Source organism: Salmo salar, chromosome 21 (genome assembly GCF_965601325.2).
Source record: "Salmo salar chromosome 21, fSalSal1, whole genome shotgun sequence".
In the NCBI taxonomy this organism is placed as follows: Eukaryota; Metazoa; Chordata; class Actinopteri; order Salmoniformes; family Salmonidae; genus Salmo; species Salmo salar.
Genome location: NC_138311.1, coordinates 54,510,001 through 54,537,500, shown reverse-complemented (window position 1 = coordinate 54,537,500; position 27,500 = coordinate 54,510,001). Strand labels below are relative to the sequence as shown.

The 27,500-nt window shown below is 42.3% G+C and overlaps 3 protein-coding genes across 4 annotated transcripts in view; 1 reads left to right on the top strand and 2 right to left on the bottom strand.

Annotated features, from left to right (window-relative positions):
* Positions 1 to 5,063, bottom strand: part of LOC106582506 (receptor-type tyrosine-protein phosphatase-like N) — a 100,196-nt gene extending 95,133 nt beyond the window's left edge. The window contains exon 1 of one of the 2 annotated variants that reach the window (XM_045704906.2): positions 4,622 to 5,063. In XM_045704906.2, coding sequence (XP_045560862.2) covers positions 4,622 to 4,697 — 76 coding nt within the window. In that variant the 5' untranslated portion in view covers positions 4,698 to 5,063. The remainder of the gene's footprint in view (positions 1 to 4,621) is intronic. The other variant, XM_045704907.2, reaches the window with a different exon arrangement.
* Positions 5,064 to 13,698: 8,635 nt separating this feature from the next.
* LOC123729539 (tubulin alpha chain-like) lies at positions 13,699 to 14,314 on the top strand. Its single transcript, XM_045704408.2, has 2 exons — positions 13,699 to 13,945; positions 14,130 to 14,314. Exons 1-2 carry the CDS (start codon positions 13,765 to 13,767, stop codon positions 14,297 to 14,299), a joined length of 351 nt encoding a protein of 116 aa, XP_045560364.2. The 5' UTR covers positions 13,699 to 13,764; the 3' UTR covers positions 14,300 to 14,314.
* An 8,393-nt stretch (positions 14,315 to 22,707) lies between these two features.
* LOC106582511 (protein FAM177A) lies at positions 22,708 to 23,642 on the bottom strand. The gene has a single exon (XM_014165679.3). It carries the CDS (start codon positions 23,610 to 23,612, stop codon positions 23,088 to 23,090), a length of 525 nt encoding a protein of 174 aa, XP_014021154.3. The 5' UTR covers positions 23,613 to 23,642; the 3' UTR covers positions 22,708 to 23,087.
* Positions 23,643 to 27,500: the final 3,858 nt, after the last annotated feature.

The following is a 27,500-nucleotide window of genomic DNA, read 5'->3' as shown; positions in this document are numbered from 1 at the left end:
GCTAAAGTCTCCTGGTCTCCTCCATCATGTACCCAGATAAAGTCTCCTGGTCTCCTCCATCATGTACCCAGATAAAGTCTCCTGGTCTCCTCCTCCATCATGTACCCAGCTAAAGTCTCCTGGTCTCCTGCTCCATCATGTACCCAGCTAAAGTCTCCTGGTCTCCTCCATCATGTACCCAGATAAAGTCTCCTGGTCTCCTCCATCATGTACCCAGATAAAGTCTCCTGGTCTCCTCCTCCATCATGTACCCAGATAAAGTTTCCTGGTCTCCTCCTCCATCATGTACCCAGCTAAAGTCTCCTGGTCTCCTCCATCATGTACCCAGATAAAGTCTCCTGGTCTCCTCCTCCATCATGTACCCAACTAAAGTCTCCTGGTCTCCTCCATCATGTACCCAGATAAAGTCTCCTGGTCTCCTCCTCCATCATGTACCCAGCTAAAGTCTCCTGGTCTCCTCCTCCATCATGTACCCAGATAAAGTCTCCTGGTCTCCTCCTCCATCATGTACCCAGATAAAGTCTCCTGGTCTCCTCCTCCATCATGTACCCAGCTAAAGTCTCCTGGTCTCATCCTCCATCATGTACCCAGCTAAAGTCTCCTGGTCTCCTTCTCCATCATGTACCCAGATAAAGTCTCCTGGTCTCCTCCATCATGTACCCAGATAAAGTCTCCTGGTCTCCTTCTCCATCATGTCCCCAGCTAAAGTCTCCTGGTCTCCTCCTCCATCATGTACCCAGATAAAGTCTCCTGGTCTCCTCCATCATGTACCTAGCTAAAGTCTCCTGGTCTCCTTCTCCATCATGTACCCAGCTAAAGTCTCCTGGTCTCCTCCTCCATCATGTACCCAGATAAAGTCTCCTGGTCTCCTCCATCATGTACCCAGCTAAAGTCTCCTGGTCTCCTCCTCCATCATGTACCCAGCTAAAGTCTCCTGGTCTCCTCCATCATGTACCCAGCTAAAGTCTCCTGGTCTCCTCCTCCATCATGTACCCAGCTAAAGTCTCCTGGTCTCCTCCTCCATCATGTACCCAGCTAAAGTCTCCTGGTCTCCTCCTCCATCATGTACCCAGATAAAGTCTCCTGGTCTCCTCCATCATGTACCCAGCTAAAGTCTCCTGGTCTCCTTCTCCATCATGTACCCAGCTAAAGTCTCCTGGTCTCCTCCTCCATCATGTACCCAGATAAAGTCTCCTGGTCTCCTCCATCATGTACCCAGCTAAAGTCTCCTGGTCTCCTCCTCCATCATGTACCCAGCTAAAGTCTCCTGGTCTCCTCCTCCATCATGTACCCAGATAAAGTCTCCTGGTCTCCTCCTCCATCATGTACCCAGCTAAAGTCTCCTGGTCTCCTCCTCCATCATGTACCCAGCTAAAGTCTCCTGGTCTCCTCCATCATGTACCCAGCTAAAGTCTCCTGGTCTCCTCCATCATGTACCCAGCTAAAGTCTCCTGGTCTCCTCCTCCATCATGTACCCAGCTAAAGTCTCCTGGTCTCCTCCTCCATCATGTACCCAGATAAAGTCTCCTGGTCTCCTCCATCATGTACCCAGCTAAAGTCTCCTGGTCTCCTCCATCAGGTACCCAGACCTATCATTATCAACGGGACGTATACCAGGACGCTAGCAATGACTCATAGCTCTCCCCTGACAACACACACACACACACACACACACACACACACACACACACACACAACACACACACACACACACACACACACACACACACACACACACACACACACACACACACACACAGAGCGATAAAGAGAGATAAAGAGAGAGAGAGAGAGAAACAACATAGATAGAGTTATTGTCTCATTAAAATAAATATGAGAAGACAGGGGGACATCCCCTATATATTCAGGGTGTTTGTTCCCTATATATTCAGGGTGTTTGTTCCCTATATATTCAGGGTGTTTGTCCCCTATATATTCAGGGTGTTTGTCCCCTATATATTCAGGGTGTTTGTTCCCTATATATTCAGGGTGCTTGTTCCCTATATATTCAGGGTGTTTGTCCCCTGTATATTCAGGGTGTTTGTCCCCTATATATTCAGGGTGTTTGTTCCCTATATATTCAGGGTGTTTGTCCCCTATATATTCAGGGTGTTTGTCCCCTATATATTCAGGGTGTTTGTCCCCTATATATTCAGGGTGTTTGTTCCCTATATATTCAGGGTGTTTGTTCCCTATATATTCAGGGTGTTTGTTCCCTATATATTCAGGGTGTTTGTCCCCTATATATTCAGGGTGTTTGTCCCCTATATATTCAGGGTGTTTGTCCCCTATATATTCAGGGTGTTTGTCCCCTATATATTCAGGGTGTTTGTCCCCTATATATTCAGGGTGTTTGTTCCCTATATATTCAGGGTGTTTGTCCCCTATATATTCAGGGTGTTTGTCCCCTATATATTCAGGGTGTTTGTCCCCTATATATTCAGGGTGTTTGTCCCCTATATATTCAGGGTGTTTGTTCCCTATATATTCAGGGTGTTTGTCCCCTATATATTCAGGGTGCTTGTCCCCTATATATTCAGGGTGTTTGTTCCCTATATATTCAGGGTGTTTGTCCCCTATATATTCAGGGTATTTGTTCCCTATATATTCAGGGTGTTTGTCCCCTATATATTCAGGGTGTTTGTTCCCTATATATTCAGGGTGCTTGTTCCCTATATATTCAGGGTGCTTGTCCCCTATATATTCAGGGTGCTTGTTCCCTATATATTCAGGGTGTTTGTCCCCTATATATTCAGGGTGTTTGTCCCCTATATATTCAGGGTGTTTGTCCCCTATATATTCAGGGTGCTTGTTCCCTATATATTCAGGGTGTTTGTCCCCTATATATTCAGGGTGCTTGTTCCCTATATATTCAGGGTGTTTGTCCCCTATATATTCAGGGTGTTTGTTCCCTATATATTCAGGGTGTTCATCCACTATATATCAGGGTATTTGTCCCCTATATATTCAGGGTGCTTGTCCCCTATATATTCAGGGTGTTTGTCCCCTATATATTCAGGGTGTTTGTCCCCTATATATTCAGGGTGCTTGTCCCCTATATATTCAGGGTGTTTGTCCCCTATATATTCAGGGTGTTTGTTCCCTATATTTTCAGGGTGTTTGTCCCCTATATATTCAGGGTGTTTGTCCCCTATATATTCAGGGTGTTTGTCCCCTATATATTCAGGGTGTTTGTCCCCTATATATTCAGGGTGTTTGCCCCCTGTATATATTCAGGGTGTTTGCCCTCTAAATATTCAGGGTATGTACAAATTGTATTTTTATCCACATTCCCATAATGCTAGATGCACTTCAACGTACTAAATAAACTCAAAAGGATGACGGCGAAGTCCTGTAGGGCCACGCCAACCCTCATGGAAAGAACTTACAAAGAGACAACATATTCCACCACTGTAACAGAGAAACAGGTAGATGGAACACAGATTCCATGAAGGACGATTAGTGATAAATTCAATGCCTGTTGGTGTCAAACAGGGGAACACAGCCATTTAATGGCTGACTAAATGAGAGAAACAGATCTGTGAACTTTCACCTTTAGAACACCAAGTAACCGTGGTAACTGGCTGAGATGAGCCAGAGACCATTATTTTCACATTTTAGTCATTTAGCAGACGCTCTTATCCAGAGCGACTTACAGTAGTGAATGCATACATTTCATACAATTTTTTTCGTCCGTACTGGTCCCCCGTGGGAATCGAACCCACAACCCTGGCATTGAAAACACCATGCTCTACCAACTGAGCCACATTATGACGCCTTGGTGTCAGAATAAGGCTCATTGTGGAACTAAATAGTGTGACGGGGACGGAGGAGAGGAGGTAAGGAGAGGGGAGGAGGTAAGGAGAGGGGAGGGGAGGAGGTGAGGAGAGGGGAGGAGGTGAGGAGAGGGGTACAAAACAGGGGAATGGAGACCAGGGTGGACGACATGAGAGAGAGATAAAAAAAAAAGGAAGGATAGTATACAATGAACAAGACAAGGCAAACAGCCCCAAACCAGTAGCCTAGTCGCTCTCCGTGGTCCTGAAACCCATAAACCTCACGCAGGTGGAAAGCCATAGCTAAAGCTTTTTATTTTGTAATGCGAATATATTTTTTTTTAACTTTCATCACTTTTACCTTTCAACAGTGAACTGTGGTTATTTACACAACTTAGCAGAAAAAAATATGGCATGCTCGCCTAGTCAAACTAAAACCGCATCAAAATAAATGACGTCGGGCAAAACGCCTTTAATTCACGATGTTACAGCTAAGCTATCTTATGTATTTTAGTAAATCAATTCAAAGTCTAGCTGTTAATTGAAGTTACAAAAACCTAAACATGTTATTTTCTCAATATCAACCCATGACCAAAAATCCTCTTCCTTAGCATAGATGTTATGTTATTACTTCGATGCAATGTAATGACATCCACACCTCGCAGATCTTTGAAGTAAACAGAAAATACTACTGAATCATCCATTTCTCTATACTGCGGACTTCATTCCAAATACTACTTACACTACCTCCCAGTGACGTTTCCCTCTATCAGTACGTCTTCTCTTCCATCTCATCTATCCCTCCACTGAAACAGCATGCTTCCGCAACTCCACCATCATCTTACCGTATCTGCTTGACATCCCAAGATTGTACAACAGCGTCATGAAAAACAACAATCTCCATAGCTTCGGGTGCTTCATTTTAGACAGACACCACCACCTACAAGACTGCTTTCTGATGTATGCTTCACGATCCAATTCCGGTCTTTATGACTCTATTTCAAATCTCCATGTTGTTTCACGGAGCTGCGACCAGATCTATACGCCCAGCTGGATTCACGCCAGGTAACGGAAATCAAACCTTGGCTAAAGTGTAATAACTGGATTTGAGCTAAAGGGAAAGGGTAACACACGATAATCCAAACTCCTTGGAAATCCTGGAGCGGATCAGGAGCCGGGAATCTCTCGATTTCCTCCTCCCTGTGTCAGTCTCTCTCCTCCCTGTGTCAGTCTCTCTCCTCCCTGTGTCAGTCTCTCTCCTCCCTGTGTCAGTCTCTCTCCTCCCGCAATTGATCCGTTCGGTGGGGGTCCCGCAATGACGTCACCAAAGGACCCTGTTGATTTTTCAAGATGTTTTGCAGCTGCAAAGACAGTGCAGTGGGCCAATGGTAGTGAGAGCTGTCTCTGTCTCAGAGATAGAGGAGAACAAGCAAAGACAGTGGTGTGGAACAGATGATGTTGACATTGTCATTGATTTATGGTCAATGTTGGTTCATCCATCGGATTTGGATAGGAAATACCCATTTATCCATTTCTTGAACAGCAGTTTTGTGGGACAGTTTTTGTTTAGGGTTGCTATGGTGGGTTGTTAGGTGTAGAAACCTAAGTGTTGCTATGGTGGGTTGTTAGGTGTAGAAACCTAAGTGTTGCTAAGGTGGGTTATTATATGTAGAAACATACGTGTTGCTATGGTGGGTTGTTACGTGTAGAAACCTAAGTGTTGCTATGGTGGGTTGTTAGGTGTAGAAACCTAAGTGTTGCTATGGTGGGTTGTTAGGTGTAGAAACCTAAGTGTTGCTAAGGTGGGTTATTATATGTAGAAACATACGTGTTGCTATGGTGGGTTAATAATATGTTTTAATGTGTGTCAAGGGAGTTGCCCTTAACCAGACAGGTATAGGCTACACACATGCCCCCTGCATGACCACCATTCACCTGATGCAGAGGGATCCCTTTAAACACATCTACCCATCCTCCAAGGGCCAAGTTAACATGACAGTGCTTAGATCGACCATTTTGTTAGGTTTGTTATTAAAACAGAGCCCTAAATGTGAGGTGCTCAGTACAAGGTCTATTGGTTCCCTCTTCCTGCCACCTGCTGCCATGTAGGCCTTCTGTTTTCTTCATCATCACTGTAGGTTTGTAGTGGGGCATTTCCATTTAAAATGGACCCATGAGCACCAGGTCATTTCCATGTAAAAGGACCCATGAGCTCCATGGCGTTTCCATGTAAAAGGACCCATGAGCACCAAAATGTGAAGTTTATAGAAGCATGTCAAATTGACATGCTTTTTAAAAAAAATGATTTAACTGGGCAAGTCAGTTAAGAACAGATTCTTATTTACAATGACGGCCTACCAAAAGGCAAAAGGCCTCCTGCGGGGACGGGGGCCTGGGATTAAAAATAAAAACAATATAAATATAGGACAAAACACACATCACACCAAGAGAGACAACACAACGCTACATAAAGAGAGACCTAAGACAACAACATAGCAAGGCAGCAACACATGACAACACAGCATGGTAGCAACACAACATAACAACAACATGGTAGCAACACAACATGGTAGCAGCACAAAACATGGTACAAACATTATTGGGCACAGACAACAGCGCAAAGGGCAAGAAGGTAGTGTCACGGTCGTGATAATGGACGGACCAAGGTGCAGCGTGTGTTGAGTTCCACATCTTTATTAAAAGTGAAACTTCTCAACAAAAACAATAAACAAGCAACGAAATGTGAAGTAACGTAGTGCAACAAGCACATACACAAACAATATCCCACAAATGCAAGTGGGAACAGGGACACCTTAAGTATGATCCCCAATTAGAGACAACGATAATCAGCTGCCTCTAACTGGGAACCATACTCAAACCCAAACATAGAATTATATCGACTAGAACACCCCCTAGTCATGCCCTGACCTACAACACCATAGAGAACCAAGGGCTTTCTATGGTCAGAGAGTGACAGTACCCCCCCAATGGTGCGGACTCCGGCCGCAAAACCTGAAACCAAATGGGGAGGGTGGGGGGGGGGGGTGACTAGTGTCGGTGGCAGCTCCAGTGCGGGCTGTAGCCCCCACCCAGACCCCGGATCCGGCCATGGTGCCGGGCTGAACGCCGTGCCTGGACTGGGCACCGGCGCAGAGGAAGGCTCCGGCCATGGAGCTGGGTTGGCCGACGTGCCTGGACTGGGCACCGGCGCAGAGGAAGGCTCCGGCCATGGAGCTGGGTTGGCCGACGTGCCTGGACTGGGCATCGGCGCAGGTTGCACCGGACTAATGACACGCTCCTCAGGGCGAGTGCGGGGAGCCGGCACAGGACGCTCCGGACTGGAGAGGCGCACTGGAGGCCTAGTGCGTGGAGCCAGTGGGTCTTGCGTCGGGTATACAGAGATGACCAGTTTACAGAGGAGTATAGAGTGCAGTGATGTGTCCTATAAGGAGCATTGGTGGCAAATCTGGTGGCCGAATGGTAAAGAACATCTAGCTGCTTGAGAGCACCCTTACCTGCCGATCTATAAATTATGTCTCTGTAATCTAGCATGGGTAGGATGGTCATCTGAATCAGGGTTAGTTTGGCAGCTGGGGCGATTACGATAGAGGAAACCAAGTCCAGATTTAACTTTAGCTGGCAGCTTTGATATGTGCTGAGAGAAGGACAGTGTACTGTCTAGCCATACTCCCAAGTACTTGTATGAGGTGACTACCTCAAGTTCTAAACCCTCAGAGGTAGTAATAACACCTGTGGGAAGAGGGGCATTCTTCTTACCAAACCACATTACCTTTGTTTTGGAGGTGTTCAGAACAAGGTTAAGGTTAGAGAAAGCTTGTTGGACACTAAGAAAGCTTTGTTGCAGGGTATTTAACACAAAATCCGGGGAGGGGCCAGCTGAGTATAAGACTGTATCATCTGCATATACATGAATGAGAAAGCTTCCTACTGCCTGAGTTATGTTGTTGACGTAAATTGAGAAGAGCTTGGGGCCTAGGATTGAGCCTTGGGGTACTCCCTTGGTGACAGGCAGTGGCTGAGACAGTAGATATTCTGACTTTATACACTGCACTCTTTGAGAGAGGTAGTTAGCAAACCAGGCCAAAGACCCCTCAGATATTCCTTAGCTGGCCCACAAGAATGAAATGGTCTACCGTAACAAAAGATTTGGCCAAGTCAATAAAAATAGCAGCACAATATTGCTTAGAATCAATGGCAATGGTGACATCATTGAGGACCTTTAAGGTTGCAGTGACACATCCATAACCTGAGCAGGAAACCAGAATGCATACCAGAGAAAATACTATAGACATCAAGAAAACCAGTCAGTTGATTATTGACAAGTTTTTCCAACGCTTTTGATAAACAGGGCAAAATAGAAATAGGCCTATAACAATTGGGATCAGCTTGATCTCCCCATTTAAATAAAGGACGAAATGTGTCTGCGTTCAAAGCAATGGGAACCACCCCAGAAAGGAGAGACAGGTTAAAAAGGTTGGAGATGGGCTTGGTGATGACAGGGGCAGCAATCTTAAAGAAGAAAGGGTCTAAACCATCTGACCCAAATGAAAGCTGAGAGTCTATATTTTAGACGAAATTAAGGTATATATACATTTTACCACCATTTTCCATCCTAAAAATTAGGAATAAGCAAAGACTTTGATTTCTGGTCAATCAGATGGGAAAGGGGTCTTAGAAAACATGTACCAGAAAGCCTCTTAAAACGTTTTAGAAATACATCAAAACACAGTAATGTTGAAGTCAGGTAGAGTAGAGTAGAGTAGAGTAGAGTAGAGTAGAGTAGAGTAGAGTAGAGTACAGTAGCTTACACTGAGTGTACAGAACATTAGGAACACCTGTTCTTTCCATGACACAGACAGTTCCAGGTGAAAGCTATGTTCTCTTATTGATGTTGAAGTAAAAAGATCCCCTGACAACTAATTAATATTAACACTTATATTTAGTTTAGGAGACATTTTTCTTGCTTCAATAATTTTAAGAAATGTTGTCTTTGTGCCTTGAAATTTCAGTTACCCAAAACCCACATATCTTTAAATTATTTCTAATTTCTCCTCCTCGTGAGGAGGGAGCATGTTGAAAGTTCACAGAAGTAATCAGTAAAGGTAGACCTAACAATAGTTATAGTGTTTTTACTGGTATCAATTTTCTTTAAGAATGATTAAGTAATTAAAACAACAACAAAAAAATCGGCAATGGAATTTCTGCAATTGAATTGGCTACAATGGAAAATCCTAGTAGTCACAAACCACAGTTGGGTTCACAAGTTTGTACATCACAGTACAGTAAACAAAAGTAGAGTGTAGTTCGGTACAGTGCAGTACAGTACAGAAAGGTGTTCCTAATGTTTTGTACACTCAGTGTAAGCGTTGATATCAGTTGGCAGGGGTCTTTACTTCAACATTACTGTGTTTTGATGTATTTCTAAAACGTTTTAAGAGGCTTTCTGGTAGATGAGAGCACACTACAGTTAATTACACTATAATTTACTGTACTGTATTGTACTCTACTGTACTCTACTGTGTTGTACTCTACTATACTGTACTCTACTATACTGTACTCTACTCTACTCTTCTCTGCTGTGCTGTACTGTACTGTACTCTACTGTGCTCTACTCTACTACACTGTACTCTACTCTACTGTACTCTACTCTACTCTACTGTACTCTACTGTACTCTACTGTACTGTACTGTACTGTACTCTACTCTACTGTACTCTACTCTACTATACTGTACTCTACTGTACTCTACTATACTGTACTCTACTGTACTCTACTCTACTATACTGTACTCTTCTGTACTCTACTCTACTGTAGTCTACTGTACTCTACTGTACTCTACTCTACTGTACTCTACTGCACTCTACTGTACTCTACTGTACTCTACTCTACTCTACTGTGCTCTACTCTACTATACTGTACTCTTCTGTACTCTACTCTACTCTACTCTACTCTACTATACTGTACTCTTCTGTACTCTACTCTACTGTACTGTACTCTACTCTGCTGTGCTGTGTTGTACTGTTCTCTACTCTACTCTACTATACTGTACTCTACTCTGCTGTGCTGTGTTGTACTGTACTCTACTATACTCTCCTGTGCCGTGTTGTACTCTACTGTACTCTACTGTACTCTACTGTACTCTACTCTACTGTGCTCTACTCTACTATACTGTACTCTTCTGTACTCTACTCTACTCTACTCTACTGTACTCTACTCTACTATACTGTACTCTACTCTACTCTACTGTGCTCTACTCTACTATACTGTACTCTACTCTACTGTACTCTACTCTACTGTACTCTACTGTACTCTACTGTACTGTACTGTACTGTACTCTACTCTACTGTACTCTACTCTACTATACTGTACTCTACTGTACTCTACTGTACTGTACTCTACTGTACTCTACTCTACTATACTGTACTCTTCTGTACTCTACTCTACTGTAGTCTACTGTACTCTACTGTACTCTACTCTACTGTACTCTACTGCACTCTACTGTACTCTACTGTACTCTACTGTACTCTACTCTACTCTACTGTGCTCTACTCTACTATACTGTACTCTTCTGTACTCTACTCTACTCTACTCTACTCTACTCTACTCTACTCTACTATACTGTACTCTTCTGTACTCTACTCTACTGTACTGTACTCTACTCTGCTGTGCTGTGTTGTACTGTTCTCTACTCTACTCTACTATACTGTACTCTACTCTGCTGTGCTGTGTTGTACTGTACTCTACTATACTCTACTGTGCCGTGTTGTACTCTACTGTACTCTACTGTACTCTACTCTACTGTGCTCTACTCTACTATACTGTACTCTTCTGTACTCTACTCTACTCTACTGTACTCTACTCTACTATACTGTACTCTTCTGTACTCTACTCTACTGTACTGTACTCTACTCTGCTGTGCTGTGTTGTACTGTTCTCTACTCTACTCTACTATACTGTACTCTACTCTGCTGTGCTGTGTTGTACTGTACTCTACTATACTCTACTGTGCCGTGTTGTACTCTACTGTACTCTACTGTACTCTACTATACTGTGCTGTGTTGTACTCAAATGAGCTCTACTGAGCTCTACTTTGATGCCCAAACTTGTGAAACATAGACATCTATGATTGGTTCAGATTTGGTCAGGACCAATCAAATTTGTTCTTGTTTGGGGGCAGAGCTCATTAAAATAATAGCCAGTGTGTAGAATAATGCTGAAATATGCAATGGGAGGGTATTGTATATTTATACTCTACCTTTGTATACCTATTTATGATACATCACTATGAACAGAATGACATTCATATCCATCATTATGCATTTCTGTGCAGTACAGATCAGAGACCCATGATGAGATTATATTACCGTAATTATGTTACCGTAATTGTATTACCGTAATTCTGTTAATGTAATTCTATTACCGTAATTCTGTTACTGGGTGTAAATCCACTAGTCCTTTTGCCTAGAAGTTTGTTAAACTTTAAAATCAATGTTTTTTTTTTTTTTTTTTTGGCATACATTTTAACTTGCAAAATCAGTCCCAGTGCAATTATGTGATTGTGGAATTGTACAATAGTTTCCCTCGGCAGATGGTTGCCTGGGGAATGTGTGACCTAATGTATGAAATTTTGGAAATCATTACAGCCTAAATTACGTTATTTTCATCCCGGCTATGCAAACAAAGCTGATTTACATGACACTTTTGCTCTTTAACCTCTACGGGATCGTTGTCCCTAAACCGGAACGGTTGTTGCTAACGTGCGATAATGTGACTAGAATGACGTTGTTAGTAACAGCCAACTTTCCAGGACATAGACATGTCTCTTATGGGCAGAAAGCTTAAATTCTTGTTAATCTAACTGCACTGTCCAATTTACAGTAGCTATTACAGTGAAAATATACCACGCTATTGTTTGAGTTGTGCACAACAACAAAAACGCTTCGTATCACGGCAACTGGTGTGATACATTCACCTCTGAAGGTAAATAATATACTTACATTCAGTAATCTTGTTCTGATTTGTCATCCTGAGGGTCCCAGAGATAAAATGTAGCATAGTTTTGTTTGATAAAATACATTTTCATACCCATGTGGAACTCGGTTCTACATTTTGAACCCCTGCTGTCACCTTCCTGTTTCCTACTGTCTGTTCTGAGAGTGAACAGGGAGGGGCTGGTTGAACCTTCCTGTTTCCTACTGTCTGTTCTGAGAGTGAACAGGGAGGGGCTGGTTGAACCTTCCTGTATCCTACTGTCTGTTCTGAGAGTGAACAGGGAGGGGCTGGTTGAACCTTCCTGTATCCTACTGTCTGTTCTGAGAGTGAACAGAGAGGGGCTGGTTGAACCTTCCTGTTTCCTACTGTCTGTTCTGAGAGTGAACAGGGAGGGGCTGGTTGAACCTTCCTGTATCCTACTGTCTGTTCTGAGAGTGAACAGGGAGGGGCTGGTTGAACCTACCTGTTTCCTACTGTCTGTTCTGAGAGTGAACAGGGAGGGGCTGGTTGAACCTACCTGTTGTCGGGGCGGGGGGGTGGGACTGTCCTGTTGCTGAGAGTGAACAGGGAGGGGCTGGTTGAACCTTCCTGTATCCTACTGTCTGTTCTGAGAGTGAACAGGGAGGGGCTGGTTGAACCTTCCTGTATCCTACTGTCTGTTCTGAGAGTGAACAGGGAGGGGCTGGTTGAACCTTCCTGTATCCTACTGTCTGTTCTGAGAGTGAACAGGGAGGGGCTGGTTGAACCTACCTGTATCCTACTGTCTGTTCTGAGAGTGAACAGGGAGGGGCAAGACTGGTTGAACCTTCCTGTATCCTACTGTCTGTTCTGAGAGTGAACAGGGAGGGGCTGGTTGAACCTTCCTGTATCCTACTGTCTGTTCTGAGAGTGAACCGTGAGGGGCTGGTTAAACCTTCCTGTATCCTACTGTCTGTTCTGAGAGTGAACAGGGAGGGGCTGGTTGAACCTTCCTGTATCCTACTGTCTGTTCTGAGAGTGAACCGTGAGGGGCTGGTTAAACCTTCCTGTATCCTACTGTCTGTTCTGAGAGTGAACAGGGAGGGGCTGGTTGAACCTCACTCTGCTTGGTGGTTCTACGTTATGACACATGCACCGAAAGCATTTGCACAAACTACATAAACAGACAAACAATAAAATGGGAAAAGCTGAAATTAGAAGAGACACAGACTCTTCATGGAAATATGTTTATATGTTTATAACGGACACAGTGCTCGGTTATGGTTACACACCAGGTAAATTACACTGAGTGTACAAAACATTAGGAACACCTTCCTACTATTGAGTTGCATCCATTATTGCCCCCAGAACAGCCTATGCGGTGTCAAAAGCATTCCTGCTAACCCATGTTGACTCCAATGCTTCCCACAGTTGTGTCAATTTTCGCTGGATGTCCTTTGGGTGGTGGACCATTCTTGATACACACGGGAAACAGTTGAGCGTGAAAAACCCAGCAGCGATGTAGTTCTTGACACAAACCGGTGTGCCTGTCACCTACTACCATACCCCGTTCAAAGGCACTTAAAATCTTTTGTCTTGTCCATTCACCCTCTGAATGGCACACATACACAATCCATGTCTCAATTGTCTCAAGTCTTAAAAATCATTTTTTAACCTGTCTCTTCCCATTCATCTACACTGATTGAAGTGGATTTAACAAGTGACATCAATAAGTGATCATAGCTTTAACCTGGATTCACCTGGTCAGTCTATGTCATGCAAAGGGCAGGTGTTCTTAATGTTTTGTACACTCAGTGTATCATAATCATTTACACACATGGTGTCACACAGACGATACACATCTGAATTGTTGGACCTCTTAGACCCCACTGTAATATCCTCCATGTGGTCAGGTGTTATCACTGTCTACTTCATTCACATTGTCTCTTCTCCTTCTCTCCCCATCTCTCTCAACAGCGTGAGTGTATCTCTGTTCACGTGGGCCAGGCTGGAGTCCAGATGGGTAACACCTGTTGGGAGCTGTACTGCCTGGAGCATGGGATCCAGCCAGATGGACAGATGCCCAGTGACAAGCCCACAGGTAACCTCGACGACTCCTTCACCACCTTCTTCAGCGCCACGGGCACCGGGAAGTACGTGCCACGCGCCATCTTCGTCGACCTGAAACCCACCGTTATCGGTAAGTTGTTGTCTTTTTACAGAAACTTTTATCCTTTAAAAAACATTTCAACATTTACAACGCACCTACTGAAGCAAATCTCAGATGTGCCAGTGCATTCAATTTCTAAATGTGTACAGAACATCATCCACTGGTATCTGGTCTTCTCTCCATATAAAAAAAATACTGTTTTCTCTTTCTCCAGATGAGGTGAGGACAGGTACCTATCGCCAGCTGTTCCACCCTGAGCAGCTCATCTCAGGCAAGGAGGATGCTGCCAACAACTACGCCCGCGGTCACTACACCATCGGCAAGGAGATCATTGACTCCGTCCTGGACAGAATCCGTAAACTGGTAAGAATGCTTGAAGAATGAATTGTTGACAATTATGACAATTAGAGACATGATATGATAAACAAGAAGCTTTTCTCCCATAACCCTCGTAACCCTCGTAACCCATAACCCTCGTAACCCATAACCCTTGTAATCCATAACCCTCGTTACCCATAACCCTCGTAACCCATAACCCTTGTAACCCATAACCCCCGTAACCCATAACCCCCATAACCCATAACCCTCGTAACCCATAACCCCCATAACCCTCGTAACCCGTAACCCATAACCCTCATAACCCCCGTAACCCATAACCCCCGTAACCCATAACCCTCGTAACCCATAACCCCCATAACCCTCGTAACCCGTAACCCATAACCCTCATAACCCCCGTAACCCATAACCCTCGTAACCCGTAACCCATAACCCTCGTAACCCGTAACCCATAACCCTCGTAACCCGTAACCCATAACCCTCATAACCCCCGTAACCCATAACCCCCGTAACCCATAACCCTCGTAACCCGTAACCCATAACCCTCATAACCCCCGTAACCCATAACCCTCGTAACCCGTAACCCGTAACCCCCATAACCCCCGTAACCCATAACCCCCATAACTCTCGTAACCCATAACCCCCATAACCCCCGTAACCCATAACCCTCGTAACCCTGCGTTATTCCCAATATCAATTGATAACAGTTGAACCATCAAAATGAATGAAAAAGGGGAGAGAATAGACAGCCTTGTGGTACACCACTGTCGATGTTATACTGAACTAAATTACAAACGCAACATTTAAATTCAAAGATTTTACTGAGTTACAGTTCATATAAGGAAATCAGTTCGGCCCTAATCTATGGATTTCACATGACTGGAAATACAGATCTGCACGTTGAAATCAGCAAACCACTCACCCACATGACACCATACACGCTGTCTGCTATCTACCCGGTACAGTTGAAATCGATATTCATCCGTCAAGAGCACACTTCTCCAGCGTGCTAGTGGCCATCGAAGGTGAGCATTTGAAGCCCACTGAAGTTGGTTACGATGTCAAACTGCAGTCAGGTGAAGACACTTTTGAGGACAACAAGCATGTAGATGAGCTTCCTTGAGGCGGTTTCTTCGGTTGTGCAAACCCACAGTTTCCTCAGCTGTCCGGGTGGCTGGTCTCAGACCATCCCGCAGATGAAGAAGCCGGATGTGGAGGTCCTGGGCTGGCGTGGTTACACGTGATCTGCGGTTCTGAGGCTGGTTGGACATACTGCCAAATCCTCTAAAACGACGTTCGAGGCGGCTTATGGTAGATAAATAAACATTACATTCTCTGGCAACAGCTCTGGTGGACATTCTTGCAGTCAGCATGCCAATTGTATACTCCTTCAAATCTGTGGCATTGTGTTGTGTGACAAAACTGCACATTTTAGAGTGGCCTTTTCTTGTCCCCAGCACAAGGTGTACCTGTGTAATGATCATGCTATTTAATCAGCTTCTTGATATGCCACACCTGTCAGGTGGATGGATTATCTTGGCAAAGGAGAAATGCTCACTAACAGGGATGTAAATAAATTTGTTCACAAAATCAGAAATAAGCTTTCTGTGCGGGTGGAACATTTCTGGGATCTTTTATTTCAGCTCATGAAACATGGGACCAATACTTTATATGTTGCGTTTATATTTTTGTTCAGTGTAAAAACAGAAAGAGCAGCGGTTGCAATTGTAACAGCCAAATAAACAAACATTATATTGTCTATAAATCCCTAATAGGGATGTAAACAAATTTGTGCAAAACATTTGAGAGAAATAAGCTTTTTGTGCATATGAACACTTCAGGGATCTTTTTTTTCAGCTCATTTATATATACACCATCAGAAAGTATTCACGCCGCTTTAATTTTTCCCCATTTTGTTCTGTTACAGTCTGAGTTTTAAAATGTATTAAATTGAGATTTTGTGTCACTGGCCTACACACAATACCCCATAATGTAAATGTGGAATTGTTTTTTCGAAAGTTGTACTAATTATAAAAAAATATGTAAACTGAAATATCTTATGTCAATAAGTATTCAACCTCTTTTGTTATGACAAGCCTAAATAAATTCAGGATTAAAAATGTGCTTAACAAGTCACATAATAAGTTGCATGGACTCACTCTGTGTGTAGTAATAGTGTTTAACATGATTTTTGAATGACTACCTCATCTCTGTACCCCACACATACAGCCATCTGTAGAATTACATACAATTACCTGTACAATTACCTCAGTCAAGCAGTCAATTTAAAGCACAGATTCAACCACAAAGACCAGGGAGGTTTTCCAATGCCCCGCAAAGAAGGGCACCTGTTGGTAGATGTGAAAAAATGTTAAAAGCAGACATTGAATATCCCTTTGAACATGGTGAAGTTATTAATTATACTTTGGATGGTGTATCAATACACCGAGTCAACTACAAAGATACAGGCGTCCTTCCTAACTCAGTTGCCGGAGAGGAAGGAAACCACTCAGAGATTTCACCATGAGGCCAGTGGGGATTTTAAAATAGTTACAAAGTTTAATAGCTGGGATAGGAAAAAACTGAGGTTGGATCAACAACATTGTAGTTACTCCACAATACTAACCTAATTGACAGTGTGAAAAGAAGGAAGCCTGTTCAGAATACAACTATTTCAAAACATGCATCCTTTTTGCAACAAGGCACTAAAGTAATACTGCAAAACATTTGGCTAAAGAATTAACTTTATGTCCTAAATACAAAGCTTTATGTTTGGGGCAAATCCAAGTACCACTCTTCATACTTTCATGCATGGTGGTGGCTGCATCATGTTATGGGTATGCTTGTCATCGGCAAGGACTAGGGAGTTTTTAGGATAAAAATAAACTGAATACAGCTATAAGCACAGGCAAAATCCTAGAGAAAAACCTGGTTCAGTCTGCTTTCCAGCAGATACTAGGGAGATGAATGCACCTTTCAGCAGGACAATAACCTACAACACAAGGCCAATCCTACACTGGAGTTGCTTACCAAGACAACATTGAATATTTCTGAGTGGCCTCATTACATTTTTTACTTAAATCAGCTTGAAAATCTAGGACAAGACTTGAAAATTGCAGTCTAGCAATGATCAACAAATAACTTGAAGATATTTTTCAAAGAATAATGTGCAAATAATGTACAATCCACGTGTGAAAGCTCCTAGAAACGTACCCAGAAAGACTTACAGTAGTATTCGCTGCCAAAGGTGATTCTAAAATGTATTGACTTAGGAGTGTGAGTACTTATATAAATGATATATTTCTGTATTTAATTTTCAATACATTTGCAAAAATGTCTTAAAACATGTTTTCACTTTTTCATTATGGGGTATTGTGTGTAGATGGGTGAAAAAATATATTGAATCAATTTTGAATTCAGGCTGTAACACAACAAATCTGGAATAAGTAAAGGGGTATGAATACTGAAGGAACGTAAGTAATTTTACTGCATGGTGATGTCACCATGGAAGGCCAAAACTCCATCCCACCAAAACAGGTTGAAATTTCAGGCGGTCTTTTCAAACAGCTCTTACACTAAAAGGGCATTATCATCAAGTTCACACTTTCACAGCATTATTCCAACCTCATAGTGTGGGAATCGATATAAAACACAGGAAAATCATGTTTTTGAACTGCAACATTTATACCTCATGGCAAAATGTGTAGAAATGCAGAAAATTAACTTTAAAACCTTTTTCTCTTCAGCATCGGGGGGGGGGGGGGGGGCACTAACATATTTTCCAGCGAGGTGGGGGCCACCCCAACCCCAAGGCTAGAGCCGGCCCTGTACGAGACCATGAACGTAGGCTACGTGGCTGTTTATACAACTTGCATGGCTGAAGTGACACCTAGTGTCTGTAAGTCTGTACTGTATTATCATACCTCCCAACTATTCTCAGAAGTGAACCACACGAGACTGGATTTCAAATTGAGTTGGAAAGTCAAGTCACTGATTGAAAATCATGATCGTTTTTCCTCTATTGTGAAATCAAACTGCAGAATGGTTTTGGGTATTGACTGTAGTACTACAAGGCAAACTCTTGTTGCCCTAAAGCCCTAAGGTACAAAGCAAGTGCAAGTACTGTTTCTTAAAAAATAAAATATTTTGCCAGTTCTTTGATGCCCTAAATCATTATCATTACTGTGACCCCACCCAGAGTAGCCTATATCTAGTTGTCATTCTACTTTCTAACCATTAGGATGTGTAGTTTCTATTTCCAATGTCTTCAAATGTATTAACATATGTTTTACAATAAAATGTATTTTCGTTTTTCTTGGAATAGAAACATCATAATATACTGTAAATGTATTTAATGTGGGTGGGATCCCAGTAATTAAAATAGTAGTAATAAAGAGGTGATAAAGGAAACGAAAAATTATAGGCAGAGCTTATGGCTAAGCCTGCCCCATGACCTGTGGCTGAGCCTGCCCATAACCTGTGGCTGAGTCTGCCCATAACCTGTGGCTGAGCAGTACCAGAACTTGTGGCTGAGCAGTACCAGAACTTGTAGCTGAACCTGCACAGAACTTGTGGCTGAGCCTGCCCAGAACCTGTGGCTGAGCCTGCCCAGCACCTGTGGCTGAGCAGTACCAGAACTTGTGGCTGAGCCTGCACAGAACTTGTGGCTGAGCAGTACCAGAACTTGTGGCTGAACCTGCACAGAACTTGTGGCTGAGCCTGCCCATAACCTGTGGCTGAGCCTGCCCAGAACTTGTGGCTGAGCCTGCCCATAACCTGTGGCTGAGCCTGCCCAGAACCTGTGGCTGAGCCTGTCCAGCACCTGTGGCTGAGCAGTACCAGAACTTGTGGCTGAGCTTGCACAGAACTTGTGGCTGAGCCTGCCCATAACCTGTGGCTGAGCCTGCCCAGAACCTGTGGCTGAGCCTGCCCAGCACCTGTGGCTGAGCAGTACCAGAACTTGTGGCTGAGCCTGCCCAGAACTTGTGGCTGAGCCTGCCCAGAACTCGTGGCTGAGCAGTACCAGAACTTGTGGCTGAGCTTGCACAGAACTTGTGGCTGAGCCTGCCCAGAACTCGTGGCTGAGCAGTACCAGAACTTGTGGCTGAGCAGTACCAGAACTTGTGGCTGAGCTTGCACAGAACTTGTGGCTGAGCCTGCCCAGAACTCGTGGCTGAGCAGTAACAGAGCGACATTGGAGCAGGAGAGAAGGCCAACACCATTTTTTTAATCTGCTCAAATACAATCTGCTCCTTGCTCTACACCACTTACAGTGCATTCGGAAAGTATTCAGACCGCTTGACTTTTTCCACATTTTGTTACGTTACAGGCTCATTCTATGATGTATTTAATTGTCCCCCCCATCAATCTACACACAATACCCCATAATGACAAAGCAAAATCTGGTTTAGACATTTTTGCAAATGTATTACAAATAAAACATTTACATAAGTATTCAGACCCTTTACGCACACCTGTATTTGGGGAGTTTCTCCCATTCTTCTCTGCAGATCCTCTCAAGCTCTGTCAGGTTGGATGGGGAGCGTCGTTGCAGAGCTATTTTCAGGTCTCTCCAGAGATGTTCGATCGGGTTCAAGTCCGGGCTCTGGCTTGGCCACTCAAGGACATTCAGAGACTTGTCCCGAAGTCACTCCTGCGTTGTCTTGGCTGTGTGCTTAGGGTCATTGTCCTGTTGGAAGGTGAACGTTCACCCCAGTCTGATGTCCTGAACGCTCTGGAGCAGGTTTTCATCAAGGATCTCTCTGTACTTTGCTCCATTCATCTTTCCCTCGATCCTGACTAGTCTCCCAGTCCCTGTTGCTGAAAAACATCCCCTCAGCATGATGCTGCCACCACCATGCTTCACCGTAGGGATGGTGCCAGGTTTCCTCCAGACGTGACGCTTGGCATTCATTCTTAAGAGTTAAGAGTTCAATCTTGGTTTCATCAGAACAGAGAATCTTGTTTCTGATGGTCAGAGTCCTTTAGGTGTCTTTTGGCAAATTCCAAGCAGACTGTCATGTGCCTTTTACTGAGGAGTGGCTTCCGCCTGGCCACTCTACCATAAAGGCCTGATTGGTGGAGTGCTGCAGAGAAGGTTGTCCTTCTGGAAGGTTCTCCAACTCCACAGAGGAACATTGGACCTCCCTGACCAAGGCCCTTCTCCCCCGAAGGCTCGGTTTGGCTGGGCGGCCAACTCTAGGAAGAGTCTTGGTGGTTCCGAACTTCTTCCATTTAAGAATGATGGAGGCCACTGTGTTTTTGGGGACCTTCATTGCTGCAGAAATGTCTTGGTACCCTTCCCCAGATCTGTGCCTCGACGCAATCCTATCTTAGAGCTCTATGGACAATTCCTTCAATCTCATGGCTTGGTTTTTGCTCTGACATGCACTGTCAACTGTGGGACCTTATATAGACAGGTGTGTGCCTTTCCAAATCATGTCGAATCAATTGAATTTACCACAGGTTGACTCCAATCAAGTTGTAGAAACATCTCAAGGATGCTCAATGGAAACAGGATGCACCTGACCTCAATTTCCCCAAGTCCACAACAGACTATGCGAGGCACACTGTACTGCGTAGGGCCATGACTACATGGAACTCTATTCCACATCAAGTAACTGTACAATTGTATTTAAAAAACAGATACAAATACACCTTATGGAACAGCGGGGACTCTGAAGCAACACATACATAGGCACAGACACATGCATACAAACACACAATAACATACGCACTCTACACACAGCTGCACATGGATGTTGTTATGTAGATATGTGGTAAAAGAGTAGGGGCCTGAGGGAACACACTTAATATGTTGTTCAATTTGTTGGGAATGCATTGTAATGTTAATTTTTTTTTTATAACTGCCTTAATTTTGCTGGACCCCAGGAAGAGTAGCTGCTGCTTTGGCAGGAGCTAATGGGGATCCATAATAAACCCCAGGAAGAGTATCTGCTGCCTTGGCAGGAACTAATGGGGATCCATAATAAACCCCAGGAAGAGTAACTGCTGCTTTGGCAGGAACTAATGGGGATCTATAATAAACTCCAGGAAGAGTAACTGCTGCTTTGGCAGGAACTAATGGGGATCTATAATAAACTCCAGGAAGAGTAACTGCTGCTTTGGCAGGAACTAATGGGGATCCATAATAGATACACATTTCCAGTGTCATAGCAAAGGGTCACAATACTTATGTAAATAAGGTATTTCTGTTATTTATTTTTAGGAAATGTGCAAAAATGTCTAAAAACATGTTTTCGCTTTGTCATTATGGGGTATTGTGATGTCATTATGGGGTATTGTGATGTCATTATGGGGTATTGTGATGTCATTATGAGGTATTGTTTGTAGATTGAGGATATTTAAAAATATATATATATTTTACATTTTACATTTACATTTGTCATTTAGCAGACGCTCTTATCCAGAGCGACTTACAGTAGTGAATGCATACATTTCATTTCATGCATTTTCTGTATTTTTATAAAAAGCTTTCAAATGAAACAAGCAATTTTACACACGGTAAAAAGTAGTTATCTTGACAATACTGTGTTCCAAAAGAGTAGCAGATTTTAACATTAAACATGTTTGGCTTTACCTTAGGCATCCCTCTCAAGCCCTGTACACTGAGAAGGGACAATAGCAGATAAGGTCAGCTCTAGCAGAGATACAGTGAGCTCAAAGTATTGGGACAGTGTGTTTTGTCCCGGCTATGTACTCCAGCACCTTCGATGCAGACGGTCAGCTTTAATTTGAAGGTATTTTCATCCATATGAGCCGTTTAGAAATGACAGCACTTTTTGTACATGGACTCTCCCCCCCCCCCCTCCATTTTATGGGCCCAAAAGTATTGTGACAAGTTCACTTGTGTGTATCAAAGTTATCAAAAGTTTATTTGGTCCCATATTCTTAGCACACAATGATTACATCAAGCATTGGATTCATTTGCTGTTTTGTTTGTGTTTCAGATTATTTTGTGCCCAATTTGTGTTAGGAATATCGGACCAAATACATTGGTGAATTTGTTCCAATACTTTTAGGGGACCATGTACAAAAAGTCAGTCGTTTCAAATTCAAAGTGCTGGAGTACAGAGCCAAAACAAATGGACACTGTCCCAATACTTTTGGAGCTCACTGCATCTCTAAATATACGGCCCTGGACGACAGGTTTAAGAAATGTCTTTGATTGGACAACAGTAATGTCTAAAGTGTTCGCACAGATGCCAATGAGCAACGTGTGAAGTTATTACATTAAAGGCCTGGGGACAGATCCCAACATTAAATTGATGGACTCTGAAAAGCACTGTGCATAACTTCTCATAGTAACACAGTAACATTTGTGGTCATTCTGAAATTAAAATAGATTTATGGTTAGCCATGGAATATAAATCATTTTCAGTTCAAATAAATCTTTACTATTCCTATAACATTGTGCACATCTGGAATAGTTTTAGAAAAAGGTAACTTATCTCGCCGCTAACTGGCTGAAAATAGCTGCTGACTTATTGTATAACAATGTTATGTACCTGGAAAAAAAAAAAAAACATCAAAGACATTTCTTAAACCTGCAAATAGTTAAAATCAGCATCAGATATCATCCCTGTGTTCATTCATTGTCACTGACACACAGCAATGTTCATTGCACACAAAAGTTCATGCATATTTACAACGCAGCATGATCGATTAGGCAAAAATAAGAAAACTACACGATAGAAAAAAATGTTGAGGATTCATCATTGAATCAATATGATAATAAGAATTCTATGCTATAGCAAAAAAAAAAAAGGCTACATCGTGAAATGAGAAAAATGGAAACACCTATTTAATTGAACTGTTAGGTGGGGATGGGGGCAGGACATCTGTTGGCATCAGGTGTGGGATCTTGATCCAGCTCAAAGCTGACGTTGACGAAGGAGGCGCTGCCCTCCGGCTGCTCCGTGGCTGGCTGCTGGATCTCCTGGTTATGCTCCTCCTCAAAACGACGTTCTGCCTCCTCAGACAGCCGGTTCTCCTCCTCCTCATCCTCCTCCTTTTTCATTCTGTAGTACTCGTCAATAGCATACTGGTACTTGGGTGAGGTAATTCCGAACAATGAGGCCATTCTCTCCCCAAGATAGTCACAAACTGAAATAGTGGAGGTTGCCACTCTCCACATGTGAAACCAAAAGTATGGACCCCAATTCAACTTGGACGGGTCAGCTGAGGTCTTAACAGCGATAGAAACTTGCACTTCCTCATCTTCATCTGTGCTGTATTCCTCCATGGTCTCGCCACTGGCAAAGTAAATCGTCCTACGGGGCACCTTCTGCTTCTTCATCCCCATGTCTCCCAGCTCCACACTCTCAAACTCCTTCACCATATTGGAGCTCTGTCAATCATCATAACAACAGTTAATTCTCCTGACGTGTTTGGCTACATACAGCTGGTAGAAACAGAATTTTACTAATTTTACTTTTAGAATAAGGCTGCAACGTAATAAAATGTGAAAAAGGTCAAGGGGTCTGAATACTTTCCCGAATGTACTGAAGATGCTCTGGCATTCAAAAGCAGCTCTGGTTTAGGATATCAAACAACTGCCAGGGAATAATCATACTGTATCGATGGATGGAATCAGTGAATGAATGGCTGCAGCAACTGTTACACAGTCTGACAAGCTGCATAACAGATGAGACCTAATTAGACAAAATAACAATTAAGTTGATCAAACAAGACACTAAGTCATTCAAACCAAATAATGTTGTTGTTTACGCATTCCAAAAAGGTCCATTATAAATCGCAATCTAGGTCAGGTGGGCATAGTTGGAAAGTTTGTTCTATTGCCAACATGACGAGCTTATAAAAAAACGATCTTGCAGTGTTAGGCTTTCACACGGCAATTCAGAGAAATAGATCATAATTTTGGTTTGCACAGAAAGGAGTCATGAGTGCATTCAGGTTTGTGTACCTGGCAAATTTTCCAGTTCCTCTGTCCAGTATCTGTGTTATTTTTCCCATTGCAATCTTTTCTTTTTATTGGCAAGTCTGAGATCAATGGATTTTTCTTTGCAACTCTGTCTAGAAGGCCAGCATTCCGGAGTCAGCTCTTCACTTTTGACATTGAGACTGGTGTTTTGCGGGTACTATTTAATGAAGCTGCCAGTTGAGGACTTGTGAGGCATCTGTTTCTCAAACCAGACACTCTAATGTACTTGTCCTCTTGCTCAGTTGTGCACCAGGGCCTCCCACTCTTTCTATTCTGGTTAGAGCCAGCTTGCACTGTTCTGTGAAGGGAGTAGTTAGTACACAGCGTTGTACGAGATCTTCAGTTTCGTGGCAATTTCTCGCATGGACTAGCCTTCATTTCTCACAACAAGAATAGACTGATGAGTTTCAGAAGAAAGGTCTTTGTTTCTGGTCATTTTGAGCCTGTAATCGAACCCACAACTGCTGATGCTCCAGATACTCAACTAGTCTAAAGAAGGCCAGTTTTATTCCTTCTTTAAGCAGACCAACAGTTTTCAGCTGTGCTAACATAATTGCAAAAGGGTTTTCTAATGATCAGTTAGCCTTTTAAAATGATAAACTTGGATTAGCTAACACAACGTGCCATTGGAACACAGGAGTGATGGTTGCTGATAATGGGCCTCTGTACGCCTATCTAGATATTTCATAAAAAATCAGCCGTTTCCAGCTGCAATAGTCATTTACAACATTAACAATGTCTACACTGTATTTCTGATCAATTTGATGTTATTTAATGGAGAATAAAAAGGTGCTTTTCTTTCAAAAACAAGGACATTTCTAAGTGACCCCAAACGTTTTAAACGGTAGTGTAGATCATCCAAATTGTTTTACCTGAGCATAACCCCAAAAAACAAAGGACTTATTGGCCTACTGTGTTGTTTAAGATTTTGTTTTGTCATGGAGGACTGATAGGGATCATTGCTTCGACATGAAAAATAAATGCTGCTTTCATGGAATGGCATGCTTAGAGTACTACCATGCTGTTTGCATGTGAAAAATGTATACCATATGTATGGAAAGCCATTTTAACATGTATTCAATGCATTTTTTTACATCAATAATTGTATTGTATTGTGTTGTATTGTATTGTATTGTGTTGTATTGTGTTGTGCTGTATTGTGTTGTGTTGTATTGTGCTGTGTTGAATTGTGTCGTATTGTGTTGTGTTGTATTGTATTGTGTTGTATTGTATTGTATTGTGTTGTGTTGTGTTGTATTGCGTTGTATTGTGTTGTGCTGTATTGTGTTGTGTTGTATTGTGCTGTGTTGAATTGTGTTGTATTGTGTTGTATTGTATTGTATTGTATTGTGTTGTGTTGTGTTGTATTGCGTTGTATTGTGTTGTGCTGTATTGTGTTGTGTTGTATTGTGCTGTGTTGAATTGTGTTGTATTGTGTTGTATTGTGTTGTGTTGTGTTGTGCTGTATTGTGTTGTATTGTGTTGTGCTGTATTGTGTTGTGTTGTATTGTGCTGTGTTGAATTGTGTTGTATTGTGTTGTGTTGTATTGTGTTGTGCTGTATTGTGTTGTATTGTGTTGTGTTGTGTTGTGTTGTATTGTGTTATGTTGTATTGTGCTGTGTTGAATTGTGTTGTATTGTGTTGTGTTGTATTGTGTTGTGTTGTGTTGTGTCGTATTGTGTTGTATTGTGTTGTATTGTGTTGTATTGTGTTGTGTTGTGTTGTGCTGTATTGTGTTGTATTGTATTGTGTTGTATTGTGTTGTGTTGTGTTGTATTGTGTTGTGTTGTATTGTGTTGTGTTGTGTTGTGTCGTATTGTGTTGTGTTGTGTTGTATTGTGTTGTATTGTATTGTATTGTGTTGTGTTGTGTTGTGTTGTGTTGCATTGTGTTATGTTGTATTGTGCTGTGTTGAACTGTGTTGTATTGTGTTGTATTGTGTTGTATTGTGTTGTGCTGTATTGTGTTGTGTTGTATTGTGCTGTGTTGAATTGTGTTGTATTGTGTTGTGTTGTATTGTGTTGTGCTGTATTGTGTTGTATTGTGTTGTGTTGTGTTGTGTTGTATTGTGTTATGTTGTATTGTGCTGTGTTGAATTGTGTTGTATTGTGTTGTGTTGTATTGTGTTGTGTTGTGTTGTGTCGTATTGTGTTGTATTGTGTTGTATTGTGTTGTATTGTGTTGTGTTGTGTTGTGCTGTATTGTGTTGTATTGTATTGTGTTGTATTGTGTTGTGTTGTGTTGTATTGTGTTGTGTTGTATTGTGTTGTGTTGTGTTGTGTCGTATTGTGTTGTGTTGTGTTGTATTGTGTTGTATTGTATTGTATTGTGTTGTGTTGTGTTGTGTTGTGTTGTGTTGCATTGTGTTATGTTGTATTGTGCTGTGTTGAACTGTGTTGTATTGTGTTGTGTTGTGTTGTGTTGTATTGTGTTGTGTTGTGTTGTGTTGCATTGTGTTATGTTGTATTGTGCTGTGTTGAATTGTGTTGTATTGTGTTGTATTGTGTTGTGTTGTGTTGTGCTGTATTGTGTTGTGTTGTGTTGTGTTGTATTGTGTTGTGTTGTGTTGCATTGTGTTGTGTCGTATTGTGCTGTGTTGAATTGTGTTGTATTGTGTTGTATTGTGCTGTGTTGAATTGTGTTGTATTGTGTTGTGTTGTATTGTGTTGTGCTGTATTGTGTTGTATTGTGTTGTGTTGTGTTGTGTTGTATTGTGTTATGTTGTATTGTGCTGTGTTGAATTGTGTTGTATTGTGTTGTGTTGTATTGTGTTGTGTTGTGTTGTGTCGTATTGTGTTGTATTGTGTTGTATTGTGTTGTATTGTGTTGTGTTGTGTTGTGCTGTATTGTGTTGTATTGTATTGTGTTGTATTGTGTTGTGTTGTGTTGTGTTGTATTGTGTTGTGTTGTATTGTGTTGTGTTGTGTTGTGTCGTATTGTGTTGTGTTGTGTTGTATTGTGTTGTATTGTATTGTATTGTGTTGTGTTGTGTTGTGTTGTGTTGTGTTGCATTGTGTTATGTTGTATTGTGCTGTGTTGAACTGTGTTGTATTGTGTTGTGTTGTGTTGTGTTGTGTTGTATTGTGTTGTGTTGTGTTGTGTTGCATTGTGTTATGTTGTATTGTGCTGTGTTGAATTGTGTTGTATTGTGTTGTATTGTGTTGTGTTGTGTTGTGCTGTATTGTGTTGTGTTGTGTTGTATTGTGTTGTGTTGTGTTGCATTGTGTTGTGTCGTATTGTGCTGTGTTGAATTGTGTTGTATTGTGTTGTGTTGCATTGTGTTG